This window comes from Colossoma macropomum, unplaced genomic scaffold, assembly GCF_904425465.1.
Source record: "Colossoma macropomum unplaced genomic scaffold, Colossoma_macropomum, whole genome shotgun sequence".
Taxonomy (NCBI): domain Eukaryota; kingdom Metazoa; phylum Chordata; class Actinopteri; order Characiformes; family Serrasalmidae; genus Colossoma; species Colossoma macropomum.
Window position 1 is genome coordinate 10595535 of NW_023494790.1, and position 27285 is coordinate 10622819.

The window sequence follows — 27285 nt, forward strand, 5'->3', positions numbered from 1 at the left end:
ACCACCTCCTAAGCAGCCCCCCACACTGCCAAAGCCTCAGTTCCTCACAGGCATGCCGAAGCCCAGCAGTTGAGAGCCAAGCTGCAGGGACCTGAGCGGAGAGAACACACACTCGATTTTGCACTATGAATCTCCGCTGGTCTTAATGAACAGTGTCTCTGAGTTATGATCATGGGGGTTTACGTTTTGATCCCCTGGTGCTACAGCCCCTGTCGGTGCTATGAGTCGACACTCAGGTACACGTCGCACATTATTTATGTTCGTCCAAACTGTATTTATTTCAGCACAGTGCATTGTAGTGGACTTTTATTTCACATTTTTGTGTGGTTTGTCCTGATTTCAGTTGGGTTTAGTATTGTTTAGTGATCAGAATTTTGATGATTCAACAACGTGGAAAGAGATATGAAAGACTTTTATCTGTGAAAAATGAGTAGAAAACTGCAATGTAGGTGCATTTTAATGGTAGAAATGGTTTGTGGGAAAAAATGCTTTAAAAGGGAAACATTTGGAAGCTCCACTTTGCCATGATGTGCTCTGTGGGTGTACAGTCCCTGTGTGTATTACCCATTTAAAATCACTCATGAATCAGTCATGCCTAGTACCATTTCTGCAGCTTTTGTTTGAGTGAATAGTCATTTGAAAGCTTACCAGAAACAGCCAGGAGGAGGTAATTCACAAAACCACAGACTTGTGTCTTCTGTAGTCAGCCAGCTTTGTGACTTTATATGAGAGACCTTTTTTCTTGTTTATCTAAAAATACCCTGTTTCTCAACTAAAGAAGCTGTACATGAAAGTCTGTTTCAGTAGTGTCTGGGTTTTATAAACTTTTTTGAGCCTTTTCCTTCTTCCTTCAAAATAAGTCATTCACCAGTGATCACGACTCCACATGATAGTTATGATGCATCCTGTATATTACATGCCATTTCATGCTAACTCCTTTTGTGAGGATGGTTGGGTTAGACTATAGTTATTTTACAAAAGCAAATTTACTCTATTTTGATCTCCAAATGTACAATGTGCCATCTAGAGTCTTGCTTCAGTGGCTGTAGTGGATGAGAGGTACAGGAAAACTGTCTGGTAATGGGGGACTTGCACAGCAATACCAGGAAAACAGTGAAAGAAAACAGATTTGGGATGTTTTTTGTTTGTTTATATCATACAAAACATGATATCTGTAGCAAACGGGAGACACAAAAATTCCGTGTACCCCAGGGGCGACTTTGCATTTTTACATGTTGCTGATATTTTCAGCCATGACAATATGTTTCCACTGAGCCTACATTTATCACACGTCTACTCTACACAGCGTAGAGCTGTATAATGTGCTTCTCTCTTTAGCGTCCTGTTACTCCGAAGTTGCTTTTGTGTGAAACCATAGGGGGTGTCGAGAGCTGACACCTTACTTTTTGATGCATATATTTTACTTCAGGTGATACTTTGATTCCTGTTTTCTTTCATACAGTTCTATGTCTGTAATGCATCATTATTTTTAAAATGCATTCAGAAAGACTGTGCAAGACCAGATACAAACCTGTGTCAGTGGTATTCATGCCACAGTAGGTAACCTGCTTTGCTTGGCTTGTTTGGCAGTCTTTATCCCTGTACTCACTTTTTACCATTTTGTAACCACACACTTGTATCAGTATTTCTACACATAAAAATGTAATATTAACTTTCTTTATTTTGCTCAGTGACTGAGAACACAAAGCTTTTTTTGTACGATAACTCTTTGATAAATCAAAATGTAAAACCCTGTAAATGTCAGTGTGTCAGAGGAGTCATAGATTTTGAACTCACGAATTATGAACCAGTGCTAAGTAAAGTTGTCTATGAAACTGATCTGTGATGGACTGAGTGAGTTTTTGCTGTTTGAGAAGCAGGACTGTTCTTTTCAGTGCTGCCCACTGGCCTCTCCTTCGCTAACAAAGGGATGATATTCTGAAACATACAACAGTCAAACAGGTTGTCATGAAGTTTCAAACATATCATTCACTCCCCAGTGCATGCAATCCATATATGGAAACTAAGCTGTAAAAACAGCTTTTGTGATGTAATGAAAACTAATTTACATTCATCCACATTTTCAGACTACAGCAGTTTAGCCCCAACCATTCTTGCTGAAGTTACAAAGAGTGTTTCAGCCTGCTTTTCAAGTGAGGCACAATACAGTGTAGCCAATCAGAACAGAGGTAATTTACATATATTCGTCTTGTAACAAAAACAGCCTGTTTAATTCTGAAGATAAAGAGAATGTACAATGTAAAGATTAACTTATGGTAAATAAAACCACACAAACATTATAAGTGGACCTCAGAGGGAATAAACAAGAAAATGTAGGATATGGACACTTTAAGAGGATGAAGTGCATCGTTACCTTTCTCTGAAAAGCTTTAGCCATCTCTAGAGCACCAGCACCAAACTGAAAGAAAGTGCTGCTGTTTGGTTAGTATGAACAGAAACACTGAAAACCTATGGTCAACATAGTTAGAAATGTGGTGTCCAGTTTATTTAGCATTATGAAAGCAGCTAATATTGCATCTGCATTTGTGAAAGGTTTCCTGTATTCTACGTGTACAATAAGAAGAAAGTAACTAATATAAAGTTTGCTAGATTGAGAGAAATAAAGAATGTTACTAAAAATAATATATATAGTAGTTGTGGAATGGTAAAGACTGGAGGCTCATCTGAACTGGGAAAATGCCTTTAATTTCAACCATGCATAAGACAGGTTACTTCCTATTACTGTCATGACAATCCATGTAGCCATATATCTGACCAGCACCAACTCATATATGCTACTAACATGCTGAGTGAAAAACTGCTGCTCATCATATGTTTAAAGCCCACTTATCATGGATAACTTTTGAAAAATGCAAGTTTGATGTACCACGTAAACATTGCATTAAACACACTGTTCACTCCGCAGTCCATACGTTCCATAAATGAAAATTAAGCTGCAAAAAAGCCTGTGTTAAATTCACTGCTGATGTCACAAAAACATTGTATTTACATATGTCTGCCTATTCAGCCTTAAGCAGTTTAGCGGCACTCATTTATGCTGAAGTTATAAGGAGTGTTTCAGCCCACACTTTTTGAATGAGGCACAATGCAGGGCAGCAAATTTACACATATCAGGGCACAATACATGGCACTCTTAAAGGCACAGTAACAAAAACAACCTGTTTAATCCTAAAGGATAAAGACAATGAAATGCCCATGCAAAAATCAATTATGACTGGTATATAAACTCACAAAGATAAGTGGACTTTAAGAGAAAAAAAGCAAGAAAACCTAGGATACAGTCCTTTTAAAATATGACCGGTTAGGGCCATGATGCATTACCTCATTTTTGATGTGCTGATCTGCTCCATTTTCTAAAAGTAGTTTAACCAGCTCCTCATGGTTATTTAGCACTGCCACCTGGTGAACATTACAGTAATTCATTCTGTCTTAACAGTATCAACACAAAAACATAGTGATACAGTCTCACTGTAATTCTGTTATTTGAATTTATGTATATATTTCCTATCTTGATACTATTGTTGCTCTAGTGAAAAATAAGAACATATTGTGAAAAGTTTCAACACTAATGCTGTCCATGCACTTTAGTGACGGGCCCTAAACAGCAGTGTGAGTTCAGCTCATACCATGAGTGGTGTTTTCCCGTCTTTGTCTTGTATGTTAATGTCAGCCCCTGCGCTGATGAGCAGAGCAGCCACAGCCGTGTTTCCGCCAACAGCAGAAACTCTGAGGAGGGGCGTCCATAAAGAAACGCTGTCTCTCACATCCACCTGAAGGACATGGAACACATCAGCTATCTTGTCCATAGTAAGGAGTGTTAAAGCATTTAACACTTACACAAAATACAAATGTTAAATATGCACCTGCAAAATACAATACAGTTCTGGTCTTTATTAGACATTAGAATGGGCGGGAAATACAGAACACAATAATATGCTGTTAACCCAAAAAAGCTTTCGGACACCACTGAAAAAAGGAATGTATTGGATAGTTTCAATTTATTGTATTCAAATACATACTTAAATATGTTAATCATTTCTGCTGGCCTGTCATGGGTGGGCATCAAGGGGCTGTGCCCTCCCGGTTTGATTGATAGGCCTGCAGCTAGCATATGAATTTTATATAGTTAAATTATTTATATTCTACAAGAACACAGAACACTAATTTATGGCAAAAATATTTCTTGATTCTACCCCGTAGCACTTAGGTAGAGCTAAGTAATTCTGACTGCAGTAACTCCATCCCCCAATACTCAATGACGGCAGCGTTGTATGATTAAACAAGTGCCCACTCATAGACATAAATATGCTGGCTTAATATTTTTTGGTTGGTGCGACAGGTCTGGATTTCCACAAATACAAAATATATATCATCAACACAATTACTGCCAAAATTAATTAAACTGAAATACAAAAGTGTTATGTTGTAGTGTATTCTATTAACCCCTTAACATTCCAGGCTTATAATTCAGTAACTACAGGGACTTCAATGCAAACTAATGGAGCTTTTCTTAGATTATTGAAGTGTGTAATAAAACTTTGAGCCTGAAAGCAGGCCCATGGCTTCGTAAGGAGTTAATGTGCAAAGGATGTATACATTTGAACAAATTAAACTGCATTAAAGCATTCTCAAAATTTAAGCATAATAGAATGTTTTCCCAACAGCCTGAAATGATCACAAGATTCAAATCAAAGGCAAGTCCCCTGCTTGCCATGTTTAACCACTAGCTTAGTAGTTTAACTAGTTAACTATTTTAACTAGTTACAGTATGTAAAAAAAGCCTCCAAATGGGAGCATAAATAGACCTGAAAATATCAGCATCACTAACTCTCCCAGTGCAGTGCTTGTGATTTCTGTTTGCCCTCTGGGAGTCTTACTTCACAGCCATCCTGCAGGAGGTACTCTAGTACAGGCAGGTGCCCTCCGTCTGCTGCCCAGTGAAGAGCACAGCATCCCCCGCGGTCTGTGGACATCCAAGAAGCTCCACACTCAAGCAGGTACCGCGCCACCTCCAAATGCCCCGAGAAACACGCCAGCATCAGACTAACATGCACATCAACAACCACAGCAACAGCACACGAAAGAAGTTATACAACCCATTGTCAAAGCTTTACTTTACGTCAATCAGAATTTGAGCATTCTTGAATAGCATGTATTCAAATAAACACTACAGTCATAGGTAAAAGTTTAAACACCTCCAGTCAAATTACGTTTTGTTGATTTTTTTTAAGAGAAAATAACATCATCTACAGGGAACAAACTCAAATGTGGGATTTTCTGCACATTTTGGTGCACAATTTCTAATTCTATTGGAAAAAAATATAACATATATAATGTGCCATAAATTTTGCACAAGCATAACTTGCATCAGGAGAAAATAAATAAAAATATTGGCAGGTTTTCGACAACTTTAGTAGTTTATATGCCCTGCCTATTGCTGTCTCTTGAGTGAGCATGTGCATATTCATAGGCTATTAGAAAAGTAGCTACTGGCTTTTATCCATCATTAGCAATGTGCTTTAATGTTTAGCTCTGTGTGTATTGATTACCTTACCTATCTTTTCCACTAGAGTTCTTCATGTTGACATCTGCTCCATACTGCACCAGCACCTGAACCAGACTGCAGTGAACTGTATTAGTTATGCACTGCATCCTTATGTAGTTCTGCACCACACTTCTACATTTTTTGTTAGTAGCATTTGTATAAGAAAACCTTAAACAGCACCATTTGTTATTTAAATAAACCATTAGGCTTTGGTACCATTTTTACAGGAAAGTAATGAACTATTATTATTAATGACTCCTGCCTGCTCCCAATGCAGATATGGCATTGAGATTTTTCAGTACAAGCTGCCTACTGTGCAATATGCAAGTGAAATACTGTTTTGCTTTAGTACAGAATGACATAGCTATTTAGTGTTGTTACAGCTCTCGTGTATACAGTAGGAGATACTGCTATAGTCTCCATGACAAACACAAGAACAGTATTTAGTTTACCTTATGAGGCCCCTCCTGGCTGCCACCATTAGCGGAGTGAAGCCCAGTCTATCAGGCACATCTACAACAACTGTCCTGCAGGGCAGAAAACTACACTTCAGTTTCACAATTAAGGACTCTAAGCTTGATATTGTCTTCTTTTCATATTAGTCTCATCACTAAAAAGGTCTTGGTTTTGACAAGCTGTTCCTAAAATAAAGTTTTATTTATTCATTTGTGTCTGTATCTAAACATTTACATTTCCTTTGGTCCTTATGTTCTCTGAGCTTGCCTGAGCACAGAAATGAAGGACCTAAAAAGTGAGTTGTTATCACTCAGTTGATCATATCAAATCTAGTTTTTTGGTCAAATGATTTTTTAACAAAACAGAAAACTTAAATTTGACTGTGAATAAAAGCATGAACGTTTAATCAAATGGGTACTGTTTGATGTTCATCCAAGGTACAACTGTACAACAATTCTTCAGTCTTTAGTCCTTTCAGAACAAGTTCTATGGTTTTTGTCCTTATCATATTAAAGTTAGATGCTGGACATGAATGGATTAAAACATTTATATGCTAATGTTTCCCTGGTCAAATTACGTTTTTTCCATAAGTGAAAATAAGTTTTCGTATTTTCTACAGGGATCAAACTTTAAATTTTAGTGCATAATTTCTATTTACTCGCCGGGTTTGACATACTGTAAAAATACAACATATAACAAAATGTGCTATAACTTTTGTACATGCCCTTTTTTATGTTTTATTTCTTTTCCTCAATGTTACATTCAGCAAAACAAAAACAGTAATTGTGCATTTAAATGTCCAGAAGTGTGTTAAATGTAGAGAATGTGTACTTAATTTCACTTAATTTCATGTAATTTGACCAAGGGCTCCCAGACTTTTGCTTACAACTGTGTTATTGATATAATAATAGTAATTATAATGGATGTGAAAATACATGAATGAGAGTTCTTTAAATGATTTTACTGTATTTTACTGTACAGTACTTTTCCAGGCTGCAGCTGAACACTGCAGGACAGCCCGATAGTAAGGCTGATATGCTGCTTACTGCTGACTCTTTTGGACGTGTGATACTGAATATATGTGCGCTAACTGTAAGGGGACATCTAGAAGACGCTAAAGTCTCCATGTTCATAACTTATCCTTATAATATTGATGCTACTGCTACAATGAGAAAAACAAAATAATCCTAAATGTGCAGCTGTCATATATGTGTGCATGTAGACAAGCTGTGGCTGAACTGTGAAGGAGCTGATACCCTCACCCAGACTGCAGCACTTTAATAAGCTGCTCTTTATCATTCATCGTCACTGCCCGATGAAGATCGTTCCCGTTAATCGGCTCTCCTGAGGAGAAACACACAGACGAGTGTGCAGACAGCATGCACAAAGGTAGACGTCAATGCATTACTGAAAACATTTGATTGCATAATTTGTTGTGCTATTCTGGTGTTTAGATATGTGTGCATACGTGCAGTAGACACTGTCAGTACAGGACTGTACAGATGTTCTCCAGATGGAAAGCGGCTCTTCAGCCTGAACTTGTACGCAGTGTTGGGTTCCAGATCCTCCACTGTGAACTGAGTATTAAATCCCCTGAACTCAGCAAGACAAAAGATCAGAAACACTATTAGTCTGCACGAATATCTGCTAAGTGTTCATTAAGGCACTTAGTTCCAGCAAGCAGGAGGCTAATTTCAAAGGTGATATTAAAATTAGATTTCATATCAGACTTAATTATTAAGCTTAAAACTATATTTTGCAAATGTGATGACAGGTCAGCTACTAATACTTTACATATTACATAACACTCAGCTTCAAAGGCAGGACTGTCCAGTAGCAGAACAAGCAAGGAGCATGGAGCATGCTAATTGGTGTGAATGTTTTGAATAAACATGCAGATGAAAATTTTGGATATGTGTCCTCACACATATATCTCATGGATGCTGCGCTTTCTGGGATCCTCTTTCTCTAATCTGAAACAGGTCCAGTTATCAGGAGGACCCAGCCGTCTCTCTTTCTCCTCTCCGTTCCAGCTCAGCTCGATGCTGTGGTGGCTCACCTGTCCAACGACAAGTGTCTCACGCAGTTCACTCTCACCTGCTAGGGAGGAGAAAAATGCTTCACTATACCTGACTGTAGGTGGCACTAAACACGAACAAAATGTCCCCTCTCAAAACAATATGTGGTCTTGTGGTCATCTTTTAGTTCTTAGTACTACAACCCAAAACAGACAAAGTATGGTAAAAAGCAAATAAAAAGGAAAGCAGTGATTTCTAAAATTTATTTTGACTCGTATGTCATTGCAGACAGCATGAACATAAGATATTTCATGTTTTGTCTGGTCAACAGTTCATTTGTAAATGTACTTCCATTCCTGCCATTCAGGCCTGTAACACATTCCGAAAATGATGGGACAGGTAAAACAATTAAATAATAATGTGATTTGAAGGTGATGCCAACAGGAGAGTGTAAATTATATTTGGTACAAAAGCAGCATCCAGGAAAGGCCTAGTTCTTTAGGAAAGGAAACCTTATGTTAAGGTATGTCCAGAAGGGCTGTCTACTTCTCTGGGCTTGGAGGTATCTGGGATGGACCATCACACAGTGGAAACGGATATTGTGGCCACATGAATCAGTATTTCAGGTCTTTTTTGGAAGAAATGGATGTTGTGTGCTCTGGACCAAATATGAAAAGGACGTTCCAGACTGTTACCAGCAACGATTCCAAAAGCCAGGGACTGTCATAGTATGGGGTTGTGTCAGTGCCCTTGGCAAAGGTTACTTCTGTGATGGCACCATTAATGCCAAAGAGTACATAGAGATTTTGGAGCAACACATGCTGCCGACATCTTTTTCAGGGACACCCACGTGTGTTTCAACAAGTCAGTGCAAAACTACATTCTGCAGACATTACAAAGGCATGGCTGTGGAAGAAGAGGATGAGGGTGCTAGACTGGCCTGCCTGAAGTTCTGATCTGACCCAACAGAGAATGTGTGGCACATTTTAAAATAAAAAAATGAGACAATGAAGATCTTGTACTGCTGCACACCTTAATACTTGTGTGCAGGAAGAATGAGACAGAATTACACCTTAAATGCTTAATCACTTGGTGACTTCACTCTGTAAATGTCTTTTAAGTATTGTTAAAAGCAATGGCAACATTACAAAGTGGCAAATGCTTTACTTTCTCAACTTGTTTAAAAATATTTAGCTAGAACCAAAATCAAAATGTGTTTATTTTAAAAAACAAAACAAAAAAAAAAATCATGGGGTAAAACATCAAATAATGTGATGTACTGTTTTCAATGTAATACAATGTAAAAAATAATTTACAAATCACCGTTTTCAGTTTTAATTTTAATTTAACATACTGCCCCAATTTACGTATTTTATCATAGGCCTATCTGTGGTGCTCGGTTTAATAGGTCTAATGTGATATTCTGTCAGAATATCCCTGATCTTAACATTTCTAGATCAAATCCATGAAACAAAGCTACTTCAAGTTACATCATAAATCATTTGGCGAGTGTGAATGTGAGAAGGTGTAATGATTCCCAATCTATTGTCCAGTACGATAGAGGGGGGCATCTGTCTGGTTATTTGAGACCACTCACTCATTAACCTGTACTTAGCTTACAAACGATCTTTCCCTGTTTAACATGCCAGATGGATTCAGAAGATATTTTAGCATACATTCGTGCATTACACAAAACATAAGTATCTGGAATTAAAATTTTGCAGTTTTAAGTTGCAAAGTTACAGTTAGTTTACTGGAACTGGGTTGTTTTATCCCACTTTCTTGTATACTCAAACCATTGTCCTTCCTGGATTCATGTGTACTGTTGTACTGAATAAACTGTCAAAATACATATCAGCCTATGTTGTTTTACCTTAAAAAAATTAGTAATGCTTCTTTAAAATGTTGAGTTCACTGAACTTCAAATAACTGATTTGTAGTCTGTGAACTCAGCACCGTTACTAATTGTTAAATATCAATTTCTGCTACTTTTTATATTCAAATTGTGATATAGATGATTTTACCTGGCTGCTCCATTGTTGAGGTCGAGGACACTGAGCCTGCTGATTTCTTCACTTTCTCTTCTCTCCAGATGCTGAGCTCTGTCTGCTGCCTGTTTACTGTTGCTATAGAAACGACGCACATGCGTACATCTGAACATGAGTACTGAACCCCTAAAAGCAGAAAGACCAGAAACAGCATTAGACTGCACTACTATCAGCTCGCGTTAACCTCTCATTAACACTCAGTTCAGATAACGCTGGATGCTAACTGAGCTAGCTAGGTTAACTAACTACTGAAGGACATTCAAATTCGATTCCCTTCTTCACTCCGACGCTAAGAAGACGGAAACAGAGACGACGGTCTTGTTTTCAGGTGTCCATACGTGTTCCTGGCTGAACTCTCACCCTATACTCGCAGTGCTCCACTCGACTGTCCAGAGGACCTCTGCAGTGAGGAACTGGTAACCTAGCAACCAACATCAACTGACAGGATAAAGTTCACGGACCCAAAAACATAGTATGGTTACATATAATATCCTGCAAAAAACAGCTGAGCTGCTTTTTTTCACAAAGCAGGCTTCCTCTGTAAGGGGCAAAATGCAGGGGTGGGTTTTTGCTCTCTGGACCTGATTTACCCACTTCTGTTTTAGAGTATTTGGAGTAAAATCACACATAGCGAACTACTCCAGTGGCCACATTCAGACACACCGCTCCTGCACACACCTCTACACCACTGTTTCTCAACCCAGCTCCTGGAGGCCCACTGTCCTGCACATTTTAGTGCTTTTCCTGCTTTAACACACCCACTTTAAACCAATAATGGGCTGTTAATGAGCTGATTAGTTGGATCAGGTGTGTTGGGAGCAGGGAAAACACTAAGAAGTGCAGGGTAGTGGGCCTCCAGGAGCTGGGTTGAGAAATACTGTCCTACACTGTGGCATCTACTTTATATATAATTTGCTCAGGCTCTTTAAAGGTCAGTATCATAGAAAAACAATTTTTCTGTGTTTGTTAGTTTAAATGAGAGTTTAATATAGTACATAAACACAAATGTACCGTTTGCTCCCAGGCTGTATGGCCCAAATATGGAAATGTAGCTTTAAAAAAAGCTTGTTTTGAATTTATTAATTTTGTGATGTCACAAAAACCACCGCATATATCCACATATATTCAGTCCACAGCAGTTTAGCTCTGCCTTTTTATGCTGATGTTATAAGGTGGGTTTCAGCCTGGACTGCTTTTTGAATGAGGCATAATACAGGACAGCCAGTCAGAACAGATGTTATTTGCATACATTAGTTTTAAAGGCACAGTCACATTTTAAAGGCACAGTCATATATATATATATATATATATATATATATATATATATATATATATATATATATATATATAGAAAAGGCAGGAAACCTCTAAAATGTGCAACACATATCGTTCCAGCACCAGGATTGAGAACCCTAGAAAGAACAGCCTTTGAGCAGTGGTCACCAACCCTGTTTTTGGAGATCTACCTTCCTCCGCAGTCTAGATCCACCTGCAACACACCTGCTCCAGTTAATTAACTTCTTCAGAAGTCTTTGGATAAGATGCATTTTCTTAGGGGGCGGCGGGGGGGGCGGTTAGATGCACGTTAGAACTAAACTCTGCAGGGAGCGCTGGTGACCACTGCCCTAGTGTGCGTATCTCAAGTCACTGGGCAGTGAGGATTTTTGTTGTTTTGAATTAGCAGCCAATCCCAACGCAGGACGCCGGACACCACTAGCCAATCCCAGCAGAAGAGGCGGGACTAGTCGGCATACGGGTGGGAAAACTACCCTAAATCCATCGAGACCTTCTCATTGGTGCGGCACGTGGGTTCAGCTCTGTAATGATGAGAGAGGCTAAGCAGAACAGCCGCAGCAACAAGTGTCCGAGTGATAGACCTAAAACTGGAAGTACGAGGTGTTTCGGACATTACATAGCAGAGATGTCGTATGCGCTTGTTTAGAAGCTCACAGGAGAGTGATTACTGAGAACCAGCACATTTTGGGACAAACTGAAGACTCTAGGAGCCCTTTGTGAGCCGGGTGGGCGCCATGGAGCTCAGCAGCAGTGCTGAAGAAAGAGAACTAAGTTCACAGTTTGTGGAGGGATCCGATGATGTGTTTGGCTTTGGAGATGATCTGGAGCTGAACCAGTTCGATGGTCTGCCCTACTCCTCCCGATATTACAAACTTCTGAAAGAGAGAAAGAGCCTCCCAATCTGGGGAAGCAGAGGAGAATTCATTAAGGCCTTAGAAAGCAATCAGCTCATCATCGTCTCAGGCACGACGAAGACTGGAAAAAGTACACAGGCAAGTTTCAGTGCATCCTCTGTTTTCTCTATCATGTCTGTTGGCTTGTTTTTTATGCTGGCGTCTCATGTTGTTATGTTCTTATTCTTGTTGTATGTTTTTTATGCTCTCATTTCAAAACTGAGTCTATGTCAAAGAAAATGTTCCACATTCTGATTCCACATTTGTGCTTTACATAGAGTCAGAGATGGACAGAATACTTTGAACAAGTAGTGAAGGCTGATCATTGAATACACTGTCCTGAATGTGTTCAGTAAAGTATTACATCACATACAAAACCAGTAACATATTCAGAATATTTGCACATGGGAAAAATTCTGCTGTTATAATTTTTAATTCACGCTGTTCCTTGCTGGCATTTTCTTCTTGTAATTCTTCTTTTAATGTTTGATGAAAAAATTCATCTGCTTCAATCAATCCACTGCTGTTCCCATAATCCCACTGCTGTCTCATGATTTAAGCAAACAGTTTGCCATAGCCCAATAACAAAATCTTGCAAACCTGACTATAAAGTGGTTAGTTCTAACACAGACACTAAGCTTATTCCTTGTGAAGTTCCATCATTTCTCAAAAACACCTTTAGTAACATTTTTAATAACTGATAATCATATTGGTTTATCAGTCTACTCAGGCTTTAGTATGGACTTCAGTTTGTAAAGAAGCTCTGATTGTTTTTTTCTTTATTGTACACCTTTACACACTGATTTTAAATGACTTAATGAACAAGCAGTGATGGTGTTTCTTTGAAAGATGGTATATATATTTTTTTTAATTTCAGTGGGTAAGTATTTAAAAGTATTCTCTGACAAATGTAAAAGTAACTATATTCAAAATGTAACTTGGACTGAATACAGATAGTTAATTTCTGTATTCAGAATATGTATTCCCAAAACCATAGCATAAAGCTTATACAATTCAGATAATTCAGACTTTCCTCTCACCTGTTTGTACATAATGCCTTGCAGTTTTATTTTTTTATTTTATTTATTTATTTATTTATTTGAAGGAGACAGTAGTTCACAGCACAAAACAGTAACCTCTGGTTGTTGTTCACAGCTGCCATTGATATTAAATTATTGTATCTGCAGTCCATGCACTTTTATTTATTTAACGTTTGCTTACCATGTGGGTCGAGCCACAGGTCACTCATTATGTAATCCTTTGGACTCATTTCACCCATGTTAGCTGATACTGGGCATCTGACTGGGGAGTACCTAGATCCTTTTACTTGGTTTCATGTACTTAAAGTGCCCGTATCATGGAAAAGCACCTTTTTCTCACTTTTATGCAATAAGGGTTGTTTGCAATGAGAGTCTGAAAACATCTGTTACATTTTCCAAAATGTACCAGTCGCTCACAAGTATACATGGTCCATATACAGGAGCAACGCTGCATAAACAGCTAGTTTTGACTTGAGTGTTTTTGTGATTTCACATACAAACATGTCCACATATAAAGCATGTTACAAATGATTATACAGCATTTTTAATGAAACTCTTTACATATCTGTCTATTCAGCCTCCAACAGTTTAGCCCTGCCTATTCACTTTGACATTATAAGGGGTATTTTATCCTTAATGACTTTTTAAATGAGGCACAACACAGGGCAGCCAATCTGAGCAGAGTTCTTTTACATATCAGTCTTAACAGCACATAAACCGACAAAAACAGCCTGTTTAAGGGATAAAAAAGGTTGTGAAAGGATCACAATTAGGACAGTTTTTGGTTCATAAACACACAAATGGCATAAGTGGATCTCAGTGGAAAAATGTTCCTCACTGTTTTAAATTAAAAAGTTTGATGTAGTGTCTAAAGATTGTTAAAGTTTTCAGACCTACGATTAACTTGCCAGTTCATACAATCCATATATGGAACTAAGCGGGGAAAAAGACACCCATTTTAAATTTATTATTTTTGTGATGTCATGAAATTAAGTGCGTTTACATATATCTACATAAGTTTAGCGCTGGCCTTTCAAGCTGAAGCTATAAGTAGTGTTTCAGCTCATACTGCTTTCTGAATGAGGCGAAAGGTATGGCAGCTAATCAGAACTGAAGTCATTTACATATACATACAGTATATAAACAGTAACAAAAACATCATTTTTATTTCTAAGAGACAAAGCGAGGTGAGACAATGGTCATGTTTAACAAATTATGACCGTTTTTGGTCATTTAAACAAACTCCACAAATGTCAACCCGTAACACTCATAGTTCTACTCAAGTACAGTTGAGAGTTCCTCTACAGTTCTTTCAGGAAATGCTTCATAGGGTTTTGCGCTGATACTTACTTTTTTTAACCCATACTCAATTTGAGTATGGGCATTTATTATTACTTCATTATTTAAGTAAAGTCAATAGCTTTTGCTTGCATGTTGTATTAGCCTACTCCACCTACCTCTGCTGAGCCGTTAAAAAGGGCCATGTGATCACCGATGAAACTGAAGTCATCCGTAGCTAAAGTGTCCTGTGTTCATTAGAAAGTGTGTCAGAAGAGCAGACAATGGCACTAACAGGCAAGCTGATAGTGTCAGGCCCTGAAGAGCTCCTAAATATAGAGGAGGGAACTTTAGACTGTACTGATCTCCTTTCTTCACACACTCACTGACATGAAGACTTGCAGGGGTCAGGCTGAGCTCAACTTAGAACTGACCTGCTGCGTTGTGCGTGGCGAAGCACATTACTGTCTGGCTGAAATGCCACAAGGGTGTGGTTACAGACCTCTGCTATAGAGACCCTACCAGCTGAAGCTACTTCATCATTAAGAGAAAGCCAGGCTGAGGCCTGAATGTGGTTGGCCTCATTCAGAACGTTTGCTGCGTGTTGGTAACAGACATAGGGTTTTTGCTGTTACGACTGTGAATCTTTTAGTAGAAAAAGGTCATCTCAATGGGCAGGCCTGCTGACCATTGACATGATCACGATGTTTAGGGATAGAGAAAACATATTTTCCTAATCACAGTAAAAGCTAAATAAGTCTATTCATTGTGGGTCATGCTACAGTTTACCAAAACAGGAGGGTCTTTGTTTTGTGTCCTATAACTAAATAGTAAATCTTAAGCAGATGGTTTGTTCAATTGTAGAAAATGTGACTTTGCTTTGCATCCCACAGTGTGACTGTTGTACAGAGATTATACAATGAGTATACCCAATACTCTGAGTAAATCTGGGTAACCCACTGCTGTCAGACTGAGGTCAGATGCTGTGTAGCTGGCTACTGGACAGACGGTCTCCCTCTAAAAAGCCCTCCTCTTTACACACCAAATGCGAGTGGTGTCCCAGTGGCAGTGAGTACTGACCAAGTGTCCTGAGCTCAGTAGATGCTGTTATGTGGCTAATGGCTGGGTGGAGGGTTTTCCCAGGCCTGCCAGCCTGGCAGATAATAGCCTAAAGCTCCAGCTGCTAAGCTCAAAGCGAGAAAGCTCTTACATAGGCCTCCCACTGAGAAACGCCTCTGATCCACTGCCCAGGACCCAACACTCTGATGCCAAAGCAGTGTCCATTAGCATTAGAGGAACAGAAAGGATTCAGTGTTTTCCTTGATGTTTGCATGATTAAATCAATTGTTTACAAAGTTGCTTCAACATTTATGTAAGAAGTTCTGGCATAATATCTGTGTGATGAGAAAAACCTATGACACAATTTTTTTTTATTCGGATACATCTTTTTTTCCAAGAGTCATTGTCTTAGTGTTTTAATGTTGTTTGTAGAGCATGTTTTTAAATCAGATGTCTGTGTATTTATGTATTTTGTGTAGATTCCCCAGTGGTGCGCGGAGTTCTGTCTGTCAGCACAGTATCAGCATGGTGTGGTGGTCTGTAGTCAAATCCAGAGGCAGCAGGCCGTAGACCTGGCCTTGCGTGTAGCTGATGAGATGGATGTCAACATTGGCCATGAGGTGGGCTACTGCATACCACTGGAGAATTGCTGCTCCAGTGATACTATTCTCAGGTATGTGCAAAATGCACACACATGTACACACTTGCATAGCTTTAATACACTCTGAAAGGTGCTGTGCTGTGCCACGCAGCGTCATTATGGATCCTGCATTTTTATAGTTGATTGGGATTTCTTTACAGCAAATTTGGCCTAATTAAAAAAATATATATAATTAATTATATTGTTTTGGCTAGTTTTTATTAGCATTGTTTTTTAACCCAAAGTACTTTCTGCTAGCCAAAGTTGCAATATAAATAACATTTCATATTGTTAATGGGTTCAATTGGCATTTTAAATTCTTAAGCAGCAATTCTGTTGATTCTGATCTTGGGTGGCTCCGATCATGCATCTCATTGAGTCATTCGGAGCCTATGCCAATGCCATACAGAGCCATATTGTGAATATCGTGTAGAGCTGAGCCAATGTTGTGACCTGCCAAGCCATGTAAAACCAAACAGAGCCATGTTGCGCTGTGCTGCATGACACGTATTGTGTGCAGCAAGTCCAAGTAATACTGCACATCAATGCATATTACTGACATGCAAACCTGTGGCACATTTAAAGATGATTCAATATTCCTAATTTTACGTAATGTACTTTATTTATTTATTTATTTATTTATTTATTTATTTGTTTGTTTATTTTTAACCCTGAAAACTTTTGCAGGTATTGCACCGACGATGTTCTACTCAGAGAGATGATGTCAGACCCATTACTAGAGCACTATGGGGTGGTGGTGATTGACCAGGCCCATGAACGCACAGTGAGCACAGACCTTCTCCTTGGTCTGCTTAGGGAGGTTCTCATCCAGCGTCCAGAGCTCCGGGTCGTGGTGCTGTCTGTCCCCCCAGCCTCAGACACACTGGTCGCGCACTACGGGGGTGTTCCCCACCTGCATGTGGAGGCCACAGGCTCTTCTGAGGTGGTCTACAGCAGTGGAGGCAGAACAGAGAGCTTCTGTGCCGCTCTGAGGCTCGTTCTGGAGGTGCACAGGGCCAAAGAGCCAGGGGACTTGGCTGTTTTCCTTGCCTCGGAACAGGTGCAGGCTCTGTTGTCGAATTTACATGACTTTCCACTGTACAAATGGGTTTGGATTAGTAGTATGAGTGGAGTGAAAATTGAGAGTGTTTCAGACAGATGTCATTAATTTGCGTGTGGTCCATTGACTTCTACCATCTGGACAAAGCTTTGGCATTGTCGGTATGACTAGACAGGTTGAGTAATTACAAAACTTGATGCCTAAATGAGGAACCACCAAACCAGTGCCACAGCTATCCTAAGATGATGGCTAACAACGTGGTAGAATTGTATCTGTAATACTCGTTAATAGGAGCAGTTTTATTCAGAAGCCTGTGATGTTGATGCACTGAATGGACTGGCAGGGTGCAGAGATTTCTAATTAGACTTAATCTTCAAACTGGAATTTCTGTATTCTGTACACTCTGTTAACCATGTGCAGTTTATTTTGTCAGTCACATCGTGTTCTGAAGATAGAACAAAGAAGTTTAGCTCGACAGAGTGAGTTGATAGAGTGTGTGTGTGTGTGTGTGTGTGTGTGTGTGTGTGTGTGTGTGTGTGTGTGTGTGTCCACCCAGTCCTTTTGTTTTACAGCAGTGGTTCTTCAACTGTTCCTCAGGGCTCCCCACACAGTACACATTTTTGCTCAATGCCAGTTCCCGGCAGATAGAGCAAAAATGTGGACCGTCTGGGGGTCCTGAGGATTGGTTTGAGCACCACTGTTTTAGGTAGTGAAGTTTTATGTTAATGAATTATAACAAAGCCTACATTTTAGATGAAAAGCGTATGATAAGTGGACTAAAACCAGATTTTGTATGTGTTAGGAGGTCGGCTGTGCCTGCAATCTTCTGGCTAAAGAAGCAGCCAGGCTAAGCAGTAATCTTGGGGACCTGGTGCCAGTGGCTCTGTGCCCGGGCCATGCCGGGATCTGCCCACCAATCACCGAAGGACAGAATAAAAGCAGGAGGGTCTTTCTCTCCTGCAGCCAGTCAGAAGACATGTTTTGGTCAGTGGGCACAGTGAATTTTGTGATTGACACTGGAGTGGAGAAGAGATATGTAAGTGATATATTGATTGATATATTGATAGAAAATAATGGTTTCTGAATTATACTATGTGGAAATGAATGGCTTAGATCCAAACATAAGCCTTATCTGAGAACTGTAATTTCATATCTGCAGTATAGTGATATCACAGTGCATTTTAGGAAGCAAATCACAGGCTGTTTCAGTGTTTGTAACTCTGTAACTGTACAAAATATTCTCTTACACTTTTTGAGTTATAAGTTGTTCTCTGCTTATTTGCACTGTGATTGTACTCAGAAGCCAGTTGACTGAGTGTTACATACTAAGTACACACTTAAAAAAAAAAAATAAAGGGTTCTTCAGGAGTTCTTTAGACAAGGCAGTGGTTCTTTTTAGAATCATTTAGCACTATATAAAACCACTTCATGCATGCGTGTTTCTTTGCCTGATGAAATGGTTCTTCAGATGATGGAGAATGTGATTTATATGGTTCTAAATAGCACCAAAAAGGATTCTGCTATTGTTACAATGTCAAGCTTGTAATGAAAAAATAATGTTAGACAGGGTCATATATAACACATTCTTCATCTTAAGAACCATTTCACCACGCAAAGAACCATTTAAGCATGAAATTATTCTATATAGAACTCATAGTTTTAAATAGAATCATGGCTTTTACTAAAGAACCCTTGAACCTTCTAATACACATCTGTTAATGAAGGGTTTTGTTCCAAAATACATTACAGACCACTTTCAAGTAAGTTCTTTTTTCATAATACACAGTGTTGGGATTGGGCTTTAGACAAGAATTATCAATGTACTATTACTATTGTTGTTGTTGTAAAAATAATGTTTTCCTGTCATACATCACCTGCTGTTCTTTTTAAAAACTTCTTATGTCTAAAATTATCACAAATGGATGTACAGCATTTTGGAATGAAACTCTTCAAATACACAGTCCTCTTTCATCATTTTACCCAGGGCTGTGTCTGTGGCAAACATTTACAAAAATAGCTTAGACTGAATAGGATGTTTGTTAGGTTCACCTCCCCTTTCCATGAAAGATTTCTTGGTTATTGACCAAAGACTTTCTAATTGGTTGAAGTGAAAAAGCAGTTCAAAGGGAGAATATAGGTTATTTTTTTTTGATGGGGACAAGAGTTTAGGTTCCTGCTATTGTGGCCATTTCCTCTCATTATATGTGACACAGACCATGTTCAGATGCATTGCTTCCTAGTCTTTTGCCATATTTTTGTGGAAGTTTGCAAAAATGTGTATTATTTATATATATATATGTATATATATATATATATATATATATATATACACATACACACATACACACACACACACACACACACACACATACACATATATTGCTCTTGTTAGTGTTTAACTGTATTTGTATGTTTGTGTGTATGTATGTATATATTTAATGTTATTAGATTACTGGTAATGTTGTATTCTCTAGGTGTATAACCCACGTGTGAGAGCCAATTCCGAGGTGATCAGACCTATCAGTAGATGTCGGGCGGAGATCCGTAAACAGTTGTCGGGCTCAGCAGGTAAGACAGCCGAAACAGCTGTTGAGACAAGCAGTCTGAAGAATTTCCATTTAAAGCACATGTGATTTCCACAAAACACTGTCTGGTTGATTCCTGCCCAGTATATTCTTTAAGTTTTCAGACAGCCATGTGTATCTTAAGACTGTAATCTTAAAACTGTTCAGAGTTGTCCAGTAAGTTAGCCAGTTGTTCATAGCAAAGCGCAAGGCTTTTGTACAGTGCAGATAGAGCTATGCTGTGTAGAATAGACTTTCCATTCAAGAGTATAATTCTAATTTAATTTATCACGGTCTACAAAGTTATATAATGTTTTATTTCTGATCTGGATTCGATTTTACCTTGGAGTAGTGTAGCAAAAGTGTTTTAAATACAGCCTTAAATTTAATCTGGATCAGTAAAATTATACTTAAACTGAAACTGCAAGAAGCTTCTATAGTTTTGGTAATGATTCTCCATGCTAAATCCTACATTGTGCTGGGCTACACTTAATGTAATCCTCATGGTCTGTGTGTGAATAGGGAAGTGTTTCTGCCTGTACCCTGAAGAGGCTGAGCTGCCTGCTGAGATTCCTGCTCGGATCCTGGAAGCGAACATCACCTCCGCTGTGCTCTTCCTGAAGAGGATGGAGGTGGCTGGACTCGGGCACTGTGACTTCATCAGCAGGCCAGGTCAGCCCTGGAGACCACAGTCCATGTTTATAAAGGATCTGTGATCAGTTTCCCCATCACTATAGTTATATTCCTTAGGATTTGAAAGGCAAAAGCTGGTTCCATGTCAGAATTTGTATCCAGGGCCATACTCAGTAGTGAAATAATACATAAAGAAATAGCTTTACAAAGTGGGTAGGTTTTCACACATGGTTTGTGAATGGTCAGGGCTGATAGTAGGGCTGTGTTCATAATATCAATATAGCAGTATTGATGTTATTGATATAAGCTCAGGCTTTATCACTGTATCCATATTTTTCAGTTTACTCTTGTAGAGAATCAGTGTCACGTCATGCTAATGGGATCTTTCTCCCATATTGGCAGGGTTCGTTCTTTTTTTACATACTGCCAATCTTCACATACACTGAGAGAGTTTAAAGAGAGTGCTGTTTTACTGTGGTTTTTCAAGCTTGTCATGATAAAAGTGAATCAAATGAAATAGCATTAGATCTCAACCAACTCCAGAAGGATGCTTTACAACTATATAATGATAGTTCAGTTTTGTCCTTATTGGTGATTTGGGTACAAACTTCCTAATAATGAGTGGAGTAATGATCTGGATATGCTAAGGTTACCTCCTCTTTCATTCACAAACGTTTTCAGAGTTCACTTTCTGTGCTCTGACCAGCACATTAGAGTGAACCACACCTATAATATAAATCTTAAATGCTCCAGCTGTATTTATTCTTTGGTATTTTATGTTGGTACAGGTTGTGCAGAGTAAGCTAATATGCTGTCGGTTAAGTATAAACTTGTTGCATTTACCCTGGCTCACAGATCAATACAGCTCAGCTAGCTCTTTTAACATTTAAATAATGGAAAACTGAAAAAATTAAACTGCAGTGAAGACACTGGTCTTTTGCTGCTTGAGAAAAGTGCTTTTGGCAATTTTATTTTATAGTAAAGATAACGATACTGTATGTGTTGATGTATTTAAATATTGTTAGAAGAATATTACAGTAGCTTTAAAATAAGGTGTATGATGCAATTTAATCTGTCCTGAAAATTGTTTTACCATTATTCAACACGAGATGCTGTATAAAACTGTAAACCACATCTAAAGTACCATACTGGCTTAAACACAGTACATTATTATAGGAACAGAAGTTCTTTACAGTGTGTCTGGTATGTTGTCATTATATTGTATTAATACGCTTGTTTTTTAATGCTGTCGTATTCTGAAATTGCTAACACTAGCTGACAGCAGTGTATCGCTGTTGTGGGAAGAAAACCTCTCATCTCTATTTTTGACGTTTTTCAGTTTTTTACATACTTTGAAAATATCGTTTACATTATATGTAAATTTCATGATGAATGGACTAAAAGAAACAGGCCAAAATGACTTGGTTGTCTGGCTCCATTGACTTGAAGTAAAGTAAAGTAGGTTTTTTCCTTTTCCTAAAAAGTTACCATTTTGGAGGTATAAGGTTTTCTTCTACAACAGTGATATGGTGTATGTATTATATGGAAGGTCATTTTTCTAGATATGCAGTGATCAAAGGTTCAGGTTCGTGTCAAAGACAGAGAGATTGTGAGTTTGTGTTTAGCTGGGGTGAATGCAGTTACAGAGGGTTCTGCGTGCTCTTAGAATAGTACAGGGTGTGTGTGCGTGCCTGTGGCACAGATGGGTCAGTGTCTGTGGGTGCTGGTGTTCGCTGATGCGTGTTAGCTGTGCTGACAGCACTAGTCTCTGCTAGCCTCTGCATCATTGTTGTGTAGCATGAGCTCGTCCTGCGTGGGTAACACTAATGATCCTGTGAGCTCAGCGAGACACTGACCCAGAGAAAGAGCTCTGTTCTTTAGATATGACAGCGCAGGCCTTGTTAGACCAGCAGACACAAAGAACAGGAAAAGAGGGTTCAAACACTGTGTCACACAGGAATGTGATCATCAGACATCAGAAATAGAGGACTAGTGTAGTTACTTTCACTGTACTAAAGCATGGCAGCCTAAATCACAGTGTAGAGAAGGTTCTAAACCACTTTCCCAATCCTGACCCTCAAGTACCGCAGCACTGCACATTTTAGTGCTTCCTCTGTTCCAACACTCTTGACACTCATGAGTTCAACATCAGTGTGTTGGACAAAGGGAAGCACCAACATGTGCATTGCAGGGGACCTCCGAGAGCAAGATGGAAAACTTCTGTCCTGAATGAAAAGGACTCAATTACACAAAAGCATTTTGGCAGGTCATCATATCACACAGAACAGCAAGAATAACTTTGAATGGGAGGATCTTAATACAGTCAGAAAAAAATGTGAGATATTTGTGCCTGAAAACTGTGTACTGTTAACACATCTAAACAAAGGTCTTTGGGAACATGAGTTTCTATTGCAAAGTTAAGTCAATGTGATGTGATATTTATCCAAGCAATATATTGTCACGGTCAGGACAGTGGTAATCTTCCACAGTGCTAACTTTGCAGTTAAAGGAGCATTTTTTTTTGGAACATTTCTGTTGGTCCATTCCTCATGACATTTTAACCCAATGTAAAGGGCAACTGTCATTGGTTCTGCTTTAAAAAAAAGCGGCAAAAATGAAAATATGAGGTTTTGTTCCTGACAGTAATTATATCTGATTAGTGCCTTAGAGTTAGAGTTTCCTGTAGTAATGATTACTTTATGTCTGTGCTGTTGCTGTTTGCCTCTCAGATCCTGAAGGCTTGATGCAGGCTTTGGAAGAGCTGGATTATCTTGCAGCGTTGGATGATGATGGAAACTTGTCTGAGATTGGGATCATAATGTCTGAGTTCCCACTGGACCCACAGATGGCCAAGGCCCTGCTAGCCTCCTGCGAGTTTGATTGTGTTAACGAAGTGTTAACTATTGCAGCAATGCTAGCAGGTACAAATACCACAACCCTTTAGGCTTTACGTAGTAGTTCTAGTACTCTATATTTGTGGAGTAGTTGAGTTATAATTAAATAAGCAACTAGTTGTTCTCCATTTCGCAGTGACCTTTTGCTTTAAAGATTAGGCTTAGTCTAAAGCAAAACTGGGTTCAAACTAGGTTCCTTCAGGGCAAAGACACTTGCAGAGTTTAGCGTTCTGCCTCATTAAACACACCTGATTCAATCCTGCTAAGTAATAAGGCATTCATGACCTGAATTCAGTGTTAAAAGAGGGAAAACACTAATCTCTGCAGAGCTGTGACCTGGAAGGAACGTAGTTTAACACCCCTGGTCTAAAGCCTCCATGGAGTGTATTTGTTGGTCTTGAACCAGGCAGAAATTGGCTGCCGTTTAAGTGTTTGTTACATTGAGTCACTTGCTGCGTCCTCACTGCCTGTCTATTACCCACAAGCTGTTTTGAATATATCAACACATGTGCTTCTCCTATCCTGTCCTGTCTGTCAGCTCCAAGCTGCTTTGTGGAGCCCCCTTTTGGCATGGAGACAGAAGCCATGCAATGCCACAAGAAGTTGTATCACCCAGAGGGAGACCATTTCACTCTGATCAACATCTACAATGCTTTTAAATGCAGTCAGAGAGAACCATGTAAGTAGATCAGGCAAAATCCCAATGTTACGTGCTTTTCAGATAAACCCCTGAGGCAGGCATAGCACCACAGGACTGAGTCACGTAAATCAGTGCTATGTAACTGATGGCTGTGTTATGGGTGTCAGATTTCACGCAGGAAAAGTGGTGTCAGGACTACTTTCTGTGCTCTGCGGCTCTGCAGACCGCAGATGCCATAAGAGCTGAACTGACTGACATACTGAAGAGGCTTGAACTCCCACTCTCTGAGCCTGCTTTTGGCACCAAGACCAACACCTTGAACATCAAGAGAGCACTGCTAGCTGGCTACTTCATGCAGGTAGAATAATCTTCACATTTCCAGATACTGTTTTACTAGATGCTTGTCATTAATAAAAGTATGTTTGAGTTGCCGGTGTGTAATAAATAAATTGTAATAGAATTGTAATTCTAGTATAATACTTAGCAAGCTACTCGTGCTTATGTCAGCATCAGGCTGTCACTGTCACTGACCGCAGTGTTCCACAGTTACCTTTCACAGTCCTATTTTTATGACACGCAAGCGATGTGTATTCGGTGAACTTGGTGCCCTTTATAGCAATTTGTTTTCAGCTCAAATTTCATGATCATGACATGCCTACTACATTCTACGTTTTACATAATATGAAATAAGTCAAATTAATTATATTTAAGTATTTGTTCTGTCTAATGTCATTTTTTCCACCAGGCAGTACGGTTATAAAACTGTATAAAATTGGACAGAATAGTTTAACATCCTCAAAAAAAAAAAAAGATGCATGATTTGCGGTTAACTAACCAAAACTTTATCGGTGTTCTCTATGCTAATGATAAGAATAAACATAGAAAATGATAGTACTGCTAATTTGTACTGCATTGCCATGTGCACAAAAGTGAATGTGCTTATTTTACAGGCATATTGGTATAAACGAATACTGCAACTATTTCTTGTTCCATTTAAAAACATATTATACTGTGCTTTTGTTTAACACTACTGACTCTGCCCCAAAAATAAATACAAAACACAGCTAGGATGTCTCATACACTACAATAATGTAGTGTTTAATATGTGTTTTTAGGAAAGTAATCACACTACACAATCACATCATTCGACCATTAAAAAAATGTTTATTTCTAGTAATCATAATTTTAATCCTAAAGTTTGGTCAGTAGGTGGAATAGTGCACACACTGCTCAACCTCAAATTCTGTCTAAGAGCATAGCCATTGGCACACGAGCTGCTGAATGCTGTTGTTTTATTGGCTCCCTAGTGGAACATCTGCATGAATTAGTGGCATGTAAATGATATGTAAATGAGTTACTCATTGGCCTGTGCTTGATTTCATGCACTGAAGCTGATTCACCATTCGTGCTCAAATCTCTGCTTATATCAAATGACAGTTCGTATGTCATTAAATGTGGTCAAAATTGTGCTCTTTTTATGCAACTTTGAGCAATAAAGGCCGCTGCCGGTGACTTTTACATAAAACCAAATGGCAAGTAAAAGGGAAACTAGAGATTGAAGCTCCTCCATTGTTGCTACTGGTTACAGCCTGGTGAAGAAATGCCATAAAATGCACTGCTGCCTCACCCAGAAACACATTACCTAAAAATGCTCACATACTAATAATAAATAATTAAAGTTGTCAGAGACCAGTTAGCACAGTCTTATTCTTTTATTAATGTAATTTCTGTACCCTGTATCTTGTTTGTGTTGGTCAGATTGCTCGGGATGTGGATGGCTCGGGAAATTATTTCATGTTGAGCAATAAGCACGTAGCGCAGATTCACCCTCTTTCTGGTTATGGCGCAAAAGCACAAAAGCTTGGTCTGCCCGAGTGGGTGCTGTTCCATGAGTACACGCTGTCCGACAACAACTGTGTCCGCACGGTCACACAAATCTCCCCTGAGGTGTAAGTCTGTACTTTTTGTTTTTCATGCATGAGATCTGGTGTAAACTAGTGTTAGCAGAAACGGCACATTCGACACAGAGAAAAGAGCAGGTACTGCACACGTAAGAGGAATATATCATGGTGTATTTACAGCACTATAAAATGGTTATTTCACGCAAGTAGTCCACAACCACATTACGTCTTGTGTTTATTGCCATGCACATGTTAAAAAATTGGCTATTCACTCCATATTATTAAAGTTAATGGGGAATCATTCAAGGAAAATGATTCAGAAAATCAGGAAAGTCAATTAAATTTTATCATAAGCCACTATTAAACACACTGTAAATGGTCAATTATAAAACTTAACTTTAATTGGCAGCCTAACATATTTTACCTAAATTGTGCGACTCCTTCATTTTCGTCCCTTGCTTCATTTTTCAGCCATACGCTCTCCAGTGTACCTCCCCTAAACTTGTGCATATCATGTCAGTGTTGTGTAGGATAAGTCATCAAGGATGAACGTCACCTAAAGGAGCTTTACAGATTACACTCACCATAATGATGAAAGGATTAAGACTTTAGCAACCATAGTTTCTGTCCTACTACACTGACATAAGTAACCCCAGCAGCCATCATTGTGAATTTATCTGACACACTATAACATATACAAACATTTCATTTTTCTCTTTGTTTCAGGTTCATTCAAATGGCACCACAGTATTTTTTCTACAACCTGCCCTCTAGTGAGAGTAAGGAGCTACTGCAGCACATTATGGACAATGAAGGGTCTGGGAGCACCAAGAGAAGACAGAAGAATCAGCCTGTCGTCACAGAGACACCAAAAGAATCGGAAGAGTCCCAGTCTTACGACAGATGTGTGATACAGTGATTATGAAAAGGCAGGTCTGCTGTGAACTCTAAAGCTTGTCCATGTGACCTGCCAAACCAGACTGCTCCAGACAAAATATGTTGGCCCACATGCTGCACATGAGCATGTCAGTCGTCAGTCATGGGAGTGTAAATGTCACATTAGAGACGTTAACGTCTACATCTTAAGGGTTTTCAGGGATTATATGCACACTTCTTTCAAAAATGCTGATGCAGTTTTAACATATGAGCACACAGAAAAGGGGGGCTGATCCTAGACCAGCACTTAGAGATACAGCACATGTTGGGCTTATTAGCACCCTCAAACTTGAAGCATACTGTTGTAAATATGGACTGTCAAACATTTTGTACCGCTGCCCATAAAGAGAGTAATGACAAATC

At 39.0% G+C, this 27285-nt stretch overlaps 3 protein-coding genes across 4 annotated transcripts in view; 2 read left to right on the top strand and 1 right to left on the bottom strand.

Annotated features, from left to right (window-relative positions):
* LOC118809104 (disintegrin and metalloproteinase domain-containing protein 12) overlaps positions 1–1839 on the top strand; it is a 161796-nt gene extending 159957 nt beyond the window's left edge. For both annotated transcript variants that reach the window (XM_036572089.1, XM_036572088.1), the window contains one exon: positions 1–1839. In XM_036572089.1, the coding sequence (XP_036427982.1) occupies positions 1–73 (73 nt within the window). In that variant the 3' untranslated portion in view covers positions 74–1839.
* On the bottom strand, positions 1828–14876 carry fank1 (fibronectin type III and ankyrin repeat domains 1). Its single transcript, XM_036571819.1, has 12 exons — positions 14775–14876; positions 10065–10214; positions 7948–8122; positions 7491–7615; positions 7285–7366; positions 6019–6093; positions 5576–5641; positions 4899–5064; positions 3648–3791; positions 3343–3420; positions 2375–2419; positions 1828–1938 (listed from the first exon to the last, which is right to left on the bottom strand). The coding sequence occupies exons 2-12, from the start codon at positions 10183–10185 to the stop codon at positions 1828–1830; spliced, it is 1188 nt and encodes a 395-aa protein (XP_036427712.1). The 5' UTR covers positions 10186–10214; positions 14775–14876.
* Positions 11857–27283, top strand: dhx32a (DEAH (Asp-Glu-Ala-His) box polypeptide 32a). The gene is made up of 11 exons (XM_036572091.1): positions 11857–12376; positions 16134–16327; positions 16982–17354; positions 18157–18390; positions 19829–19922; positions 20441–20590; positions 23281–23472; positions 23984–24124; positions 24253–24443; positions 25844–26034; positions 26713–27283. Exons 1-11 carry the CDS (start codon positions 12119–12121, stop codon positions 26903–26905), a joined length of 2211 nt encoding a protein of 736 aa, XP_036427984.1. The 5' UTR covers positions 11857–12118; the 3' UTR covers positions 26906–27283.
* Positions 27284–27285: the final 2 nt, after the last annotated feature.